At 50.4% G+C, this 7,707-nt stretch overlaps 1 protein-coding gene across 4 annotated transcripts in view; it reads left to right on the forward strand.

Annotated features, from left to right (window-relative positions):
* The window catches only part of LOC147603879 (uncharacterized), a 91,044-nt gene extending 83,853 nt beyond the window's left edge, over positions 1-7,191 (forward strand). For all 4 annotated transcript variants that reach the window (XM_086796196.1, XM_086796198.1, XM_086796195.1 and 1 more), the window contains 2 exons: positions 6,271-6,404; positions 6,550-7,191. In XM_086796196.1, the coding sequence (XP_086652322.1) occupies positions 6,271-6,404; positions 6,550-6,673 (258 nt within the window). In that variant the 3' untranslated portion in view covers positions 6,674-7,191. The remainder of the gene's footprint in view (positions 1-6,270; positions 6,405-6,549) is intronic.
* The last annotated feature ends 516 nt before the right edge of the window (positions 7,192-7,707 follow it).

A 7,707-nucleotide genomic window follows, 5' to 3' on the forward strand; every position in this document is an offset into this window, starting at 1 on the left:
CCCTATAATAGGGGACTGCCCTCCTGATGAGGTTTTTGGCTCTATCCTTCTTATGTTTTTGGCCCTATCCCTCTGAGGGCAGCGTCTACAGATAGCAAGCGCTCAAGAATGACGAAGTCATGTTCATGAATGCATTTCCTCATGATGCCATCTTGACCCTTCTTGTAAAGCATTCCCCCTATAATAGGGGACTGCCTTCCTGATGAGGTTTTTGGCTCTATCCTTCTTGATGGGATAGTTAATTAGAAATCCATTGACCAAGAAGTGGGCAATGTCTTCAGTCCTTTCCGGTGTGTGGTCAATGTGGAACAACAGAGCGCCGGGAAGATCATCTTCCACTCTGGTGATGTACCTCATGTTGCAAGGCTTGTTCACCGGTTTACCCAAAGTGAAACGGCCTCTGCTGCTTCCTGAAGTTTTCAATCCACCCTGCATAAGAATCATCCATTGTGCTCTGTAGGAATAATAACTCCATGACCAATCATATAATGAATAAATGCAGCTGTGTCCATTGTTCTTTGAAAGAATGATAACTCCATGACCACTTGCCAGATCTAGTGCATTGGCCGGCATCAAGCCTCTGCTCCTGCACTAGGAGAATATCTATGGGATCACCTGTAACTCCAAGGTGAAGTTGGTTCCTGATGACTTGCTTCTGGCGGCGAGGAAAGACGACATCAAAGGGTGTGCACATTCCATAAGACAACTCTCATGGTAAACACCATATCTAGTTTTTTTTTTTTTCCCCTGAGAAAAGATCCTTTAATTAGTTAAAAAACCCGCCCACTGGGCTACAAAAAAAACCTCTCTTGCTCATAAGAAGGCAGAGCAGAGATCCAATCAAGGCAACTAGGGAGACTCTCCCTAGGTGCAAAGAGGGTACAAAGATCAGTACAAAAAACTGAGAGCTATATCAACAATAGGAGGGGGGAAAAGCCAAACAGGTGGCCTGTAATGCCAGCGGGGGACTCCCTCGTGTAGCGTATAGAAGGGGCCGTTGCGCCAAGTGGTGTGGAAGGCCTGGCGCCGCAAGATCGCCGCATCCGAGTCGTCGCGGATGCAGTCATACTGTCCGCGCAGGATGTGGATCAGCTCCTGCCAAATCCCCCGAACATTCTCTGCTGGTGGCTCGAGTCTCCCCGCAAAGGCCCTGAAACACCGGGCTCTCCAGGTGAACCAGATGGTGAGGCTGCTGAGGAGCTCCCATCGTAGATCCCTCTCCTGTGTCCAGACGGCGGACGAGAAGTCCCGTGAAGGAACAAGGCGAGGCTGGCCCCTAATGAATCTGATAGCCTGGCTGTCCTGCTCCGTCTCGTATCCCAGAGCAGGCCCTGACGATGTCGACCAAGCAGCGGCACCCCACGTATACATGCCCTTTGGAGAGAGAGGGACCAAAATGCGCAGCATCCTCAGCGAAATCTGCTGCGCCTGTGGACATTCCCATAGGTAGTGTCTCTGTGTCTTCAAAGGGTGGCCGCATCGGCCACAGGCCGTCGGAAGACCACTGTAGACAAGCCAGGTGCCAACCGCAGAGCCCCTGTAGGCAACCAGCCACTGAAAAAGTCGAGATCCTGCGTGAGCCCAGAGCCTGGTCCAAAATTCCTCCAGGAACTCCTGTGAGAGTCCCTGCAACCGCCAATGCTCCGCTGCGGCTGGAGAGACCATCCTCCTCGCAGTCAGAATATGCCTCCCCAACCAAACAGTGTACTGGAACAAGGTAATCTCTATGGCCCCGGGGAACGCATAAGGATCATGCCACTCGTACTCGCCAAGGTCCCACTGGAGCCGGGCCAAAGGGCGCGCATCATATGCCCAAATGTGCCAATCAGAGTACACATCTGCAGGGTCTGGATCAATATGCCACTTCCGGGAAGCGGCGGCCACTACCCGTATCCTCTGAAAGATGCACTTTGCAACCAAAGGCGACTCCGCCTCCACTCTCTGAAGTCTGCCCTCATCCTGGATCTCATAGTAGAGGCATCTACCATCCTCAGTGCAAGCTCTGACAGCAATCAGGATCTCCAACTGTGTAAAGGCTCCCATCCATCGTGGGGCCGCTGGCTCGAAAGGCGTGAACCACTCCTCAGTGAGTGCTCCTGAATGTCATCCCGCATAATCAGCCCCCCTCTGAAGTGACTTAGCCTCTCCACCTGGACCTCCTCTGGGAGACTGCAAAAGGCCTGCCAGTCTCCAAAACTGCGTGCTGGGCCTGCCGCCAATGGTCCCCAGGCTAGACGAGGCCGAGAGCCCAGCATATGATCCTGCTCAGTGCGTACCGCGGGGCTCCATATGAGCGGCTGTCTGGCCCGCTCCTCATCACAAGTAGGAGGTCTCTGAGAAAGCCCCGGTCTCAGCAGCTCCCAAGCTCGCAGGATGCTCAAGGCAAATTTGTCCTCCCATCCTCTACTGAGGCCTGTCCTCCTCATCTCTATGAAGATCCATCGTATCTCTGGTGCCCAAGTGCCCCATGCTGGAGGAGCCCTAGCCTGCAGTCGCTGAAAAAGAAGCTCCTTCCAAGGCTCAGCGCCTGGAAGCAGCCCCCGAACAATAAGCTTCCCCAATAAGGCTCTACTCTGATCAACTGGATCTATAATGCCCAAGCCTCCCTGGGCCAGTGGAAGAGTAATAACTGCCCAAGCAACCTTAGCCCGGGCTGGCTGACCGTCCCGCCCAAACCAAAGAAAGTTCATGATCAGCATCTGAACCTGGCTGATGCAAGAGCTCGAGAAGATCCAGCAAGACGTGATGTACCACATGGTCGCTAGAAGCACCTGATTTGTCACCACCCACCACCCTCCCAGCCAAGGATAGCGGAGCTGTACTCCAATACAAAAGTTTCTTTCGAATACTCAGAAGAAGCGGGGCGATCTACTGCTCAGGTGACAAATCAAGTCCAATCTGGCATCCCAAATACCGCACTGCTGTGCCAGGAGGAATCCATCTAAAACCCGAGTCTGGGCTCCATGCCGGAGTGGGAGCGCTACTGATCCAAAAGGCCGCTGTCTTGCGCCAATTTATCAATGCTCCCGAAGCTGTCCCAAAAACCTGTAGCGACTGCTCTGCCCTTTGAAGATTGGCCTCCTGACCATGCAAAAATAATCCCGTGTCATCAGCAAACTCAGAATGGAGCAGGTCCTCTCCCCGGACTGGGAGCTGGAGTCCTCTCAAACCAACCTCCTCTGCTGTCAGATACATACTCATGGCCTCAGCAAAGAAGAGAAAAAGAAACGGGGCGAGAGGGCATCCCTAACGGACTGATTTGGTCAACTCAAAACTCAGCCCCCGTCCTCCTGCCATCAGCACACCTGGCTACGGGCTGTGGAATATAGAGCCGCCACCCCTCGAATCCAGACTGGCTCAAAACTCAGGCGAAGCATAGTGCCCTCTAGGAAACCCCAGTCGACTCTATCGTATGCCTTCTCAAAGTCGAGAAGCATAACGACCAGGTCCTCGCCGAGAAATCTAGCTCGGGCCGTCGCCTCCCAGAAGGTGAAAATGTTGTCAAGGATACTGCGCTCCTTGATGAATCCAGTCTGGGTAGCATGAATCAACTCCCCAAGGAAGGGTGGATCCTCAAACTCAAGGCCTTGGCCAGGACCTTGTAGACAGTATTGAGGATCGTAATAGGTCTCCACTGCCGAATATCATCAGACACTCCCTCCCCCTTGGGGATAAGAAAGATCAAGCCCTCTGAAAAGCTCTGTGGCATCACCCCAGTGTCCAAAACATACTGAAAGCCCCTGCGGAGGCCTGGCCCCAAAATGTCCCAATAACGCATAAAAAAGGCTGGCATCAAACCATCCTTCCCAGGGCAACTATGGCGCGGAAGGACCCTCAAAGCCTCAACCAGCTCATCCTCTGAAAGAGGCTCACCTAGAACTGTGCCCATACGATCTGTGACCCTCCTCTGTACATGGGCCCACACAGTCTGTCTGCAAGCATCACGTGCCTCCGTGGCTAGCTCCGCTGAGAGCAAGTCTCTATAGAACTCAATGGCAATGGCTCTAATCTCCCCGGGCTCAGTGGCTTACGAGCCGTCCTGTCTCCTGAGCTGGCGTACACCTGCTCAAGCATGGCGGGGTCCGGTAATCTCAAAGAACTCCCCAGTCACTCTATCACCAAGCTGCGTCCACTGTGAGGCCTGGCGATGATAGTAGAACTCATGCCTCTGCTCCTCTGCCTCTCTAACCTCTTGGCGTGCCTGGCTCAGCTGGGACGCCACCCACTCACATGTAGGCTGTTGCTCCTGAAGGCGCTGGAGCGAAGCAAGGCTACGCCTCAAGCGATGCTCCCGCTCTCGTGTCTCTCCCAGCCGTGTCAAGGCTACAGCGTGCAAAAAAGATCTGAGCTCAATGAGTCCCTGGGCACACTGGCCTGCTGCATCCAGGTCAGAGCTCTGGCTATCATGCCATATCCTCTCAATGTCATCAGAAAGACTGGAATCTGTGAGTATCCTCTCTGGGATCCTCAACTGCAAGCTGGTCTCCCTAGTCCCCTCCTCAAGTGTCAAAATAACTGGCGCATGGTCGGAAAAAGAAGTGCTAGCGAGAATGCCAACGGAGCCCCCCTCTGCTGGGGCGAGTGCCGACTATACGGCAGATGGTGGAATGTGCTTGGAGGCGTTCCACCTCTGCATCGCTTCCTCTTCCGACGAAAGAGAGAGCCAGATGGGGGTATCCTCAGGGGCAGGCGAGGGGGCTGCGGAAGAGTCCCTTTGAGGTGGGGCGGGAGGAGCCTCCATCAGTGTCTGAAGCTTTGTCGAAGGCAAAGCGTAAACGGAAAACCCTGCAGGAACCGAGCTGCACAAACGGCAGATCGAGGAACGGCGGAGGAGGGGGAGAAAACAAAGGGGGGCGAAAAGAAAAAAAAGGGGAGGGGATTACAAATACAGGCGGCAAGGGCAGGGGGGGCGGAAGAGAGACGGAGCAAAAAGGGGGGGGGGGGTGGCGCGAATAAAGAGAGCAGTGGAGGGGGGGGGCTGGCGCGAACGAGCAGAGGCGGAGGGGGGGGCGCGATAGAGCACAGGCGGGGGGGGGGGGTGCGGAAGCTTCAGCGAGCGTTACACAGAGTATATTCAACACCATATCTAGTTGGCACCTCTTAATTTAAACAAAATCATTGCCTTGCCCAGAGAGCACGAATGGGTTCAAACCAAGTGGCTGCAGCTCTCACAAGTCATGAAAATAAAAGGTGGCTACATCTGCTGTGAGCTTTAAACAAAGAAAAAATTATGGACTGTATTGCATCTTTCTGTCCCCTTTTTTCTCTCCTTTTTCAACACACCTCTTTTTTCTAGACTCTCCTTTTCTTCTTCGGCTTCTCCACTAAAGGCAGGCCCCTTATAGAAATATTCTTTTCTTGTTTATAGTTTCAATAATTGCCATAGGGAGTAGGGATGTGTGAGATCCCTTTCCCCCCCCTTTTGGTTGCTTTTCACATGGTAGCCTCTGACTGGGCCTTGGGCACATGACTGGGCTGGCTGCTCCAAAGCTGCCCAGAGTCTCTCCAAACCTGTTCCAAGCTCAATTGTCGCTGGTTTTTCTGTAAGGCAGGTGTCCAACTGTGCCCAACTGTGTCCCAACACAGTCACTTATCTGTCCATTTTAAACTAGAATACAAGGTAAAGAGAATTACTAAAAGTGCAGCAGTGCTGTTAGTTGCAGTATGAGGCTTGATCTTATCCTCATGGGAATGAATAAGAGTGTCTAACAAACATGCTCCACACTCTCAAACGATATGAGGTATGCAGCCCATCAAGAGCTTTGATGTGCCAATGGATAAGTTGTTAAAATTAAGTCTCTCAACAGACAGGTTTTACAGTTTTAAAGTTTTATGTGGTAAAGCCTAGTATAAATGGCCCACCCTTGTGATGGGCTTCCTCAAAATGCTGGACTGTTGGGCCCCCCATCTTGGAACTGTTGAAAAAATAAGAGGCAAATTGAAGATAGAATGAGATCCTTGCAGGCTATGGCAGAAGAAGGCTGGGTGCATTGGCCTCTTGGGCCAGGCGTGCCACCCAATGAGAGTGTGTTTGTGTTCATGAATACCAACTCTGGTGGTTTTTTACTGCATTTACATTTACTGATAGTTAACACTGGCAAGAACATGTTAAACTCCAGTCTCAACCATTGCAAGGATCACCACTCAAATGATTCTGTATACATATCCATGCGCAGGGTGCGAATTCAGTCAATGCTAATCCTTTTAGCATTCAGACATGTTTTTGTCCATGAGAAGTGAATTATGATCTTATTTATTTTCTTATGGCAGTGTGAGCAAGGTGTTCCATGCAGTAATTTTAAGACACTGGACCCGAGGATAGGTGACTATGCCAACAATCCTTGCTTAGGGTTCAGTCATCCACCCTTTCCAGAGCCAAACACGGAAATGAGTGCTTATTTTTGGTAAATGAAGACCAGCCCATCTAATTTGGTTATATTGCAGGCCATTTTCTTCTGTTGTCAATGCAAATACAGTATGTTGGTATGCTCTCCCTAGAGTAAAGCACCATTACAACTGCATGTTTTTCTCACAAAGCTTATCTGGCAGGTATCATCATACAGAAGCAGATACCATTGACAAGCTGTCGCCTGAGCAATTGCAACGTTGTGCAGCTGCTCTGGCTGTGTGGACGTTTTCTATTGCAAATTTGAATTCGTTGCTCCCTCGGTAATGGTTTGCATAGCTCCTGGCAGAGGCAGGGGATACCCTTATGATATCTAGAGCCACTAAAGCTATTCTATCACTGCTGTTCTGATATCTTCATGGCAAGATAAGCACGTAGCCTAAGAATTTGTTTTCATATTTATCATTATTGCAGTCCTATATGGGTACTTTCCATTTACGTTCATCATAATGCAGGGTGACACTAAAACTCTTGCCATGAATGTGCATCATGATTAAGGTCTACCACCTGGAAAAGTGAGTGCATAGCTCTGGTATAAGAGCAGGAGACATGCATCCTATTGTTTCCATTGGACACAATACTTGGGTGAGTTGGTAGGGTATGCTATATGCATCTCCTACTACAGCACTTCATGTGACATTTCTAGTACATTTGATCTCATGCGCAGTCCTCCCTCCCTCTACATCTATGATTTCTACATAACAGGGCTGCTGGTGCTGCTTCTTTTGGAAAAGAGACATTTATTAAGTATGAAAAAATATACAAAAGGGAGATTTCAAACCAAACAAGGGGGAAATCACAACCAATCAGGTGCCTTGGGGCTGCCAACAATATCCCATATGAGTGGCAGTGAAAAATATGCCATGATCCCACTCTCATAAACTGGTCGCGCTTTCTCTCCAAAGCCCTTGAAGATCCGTGGATTTTGGCCCAAGTGGCCATGAGGGTATGGAAGAGATCACTCCAAATCTTGCAAATGCATCATGTAGCATAAAACAAATTGCCCTCACTGGCCTTAGTGCATCTAGCATGTGCCAAGCTGGAGTGCTAGCAATAATATCTCATGCACTATCCAATTCTCCCATGCACTGTCCAACCTTTGTGCAGGTGTAATTCTGTGTGGGGTAGAAGGGGTTTCTCAAAACACTTGACCATCAAGGCAATTAAACACTTAAATTGGCCACAACCTAACATTTTTAATTCCACAAAACTGTAAAAGAGAGATGTCCACATTTCACACCGCATAGAGGCCGAAATGCCCCGCCCCTTTCCCCCCGTGGAGTATTTTATTACGCGAGGAG

The sequence above is a fragment of the Cibotium barometz genome, chromosome 63, assembly GCF_041138505.1.
Source record: "Cibotium barometz isolate CiBa-2024 chromosome 63, ASM4113850v1, whole genome shotgun sequence".
NCBI classification, from domain to species: domain Eukaryota; kingdom Viridiplantae; phylum Streptophyta; class Polypodiopsida; order Cyatheales; family Cibotiaceae; genus Cibotium; species Cibotium barometz.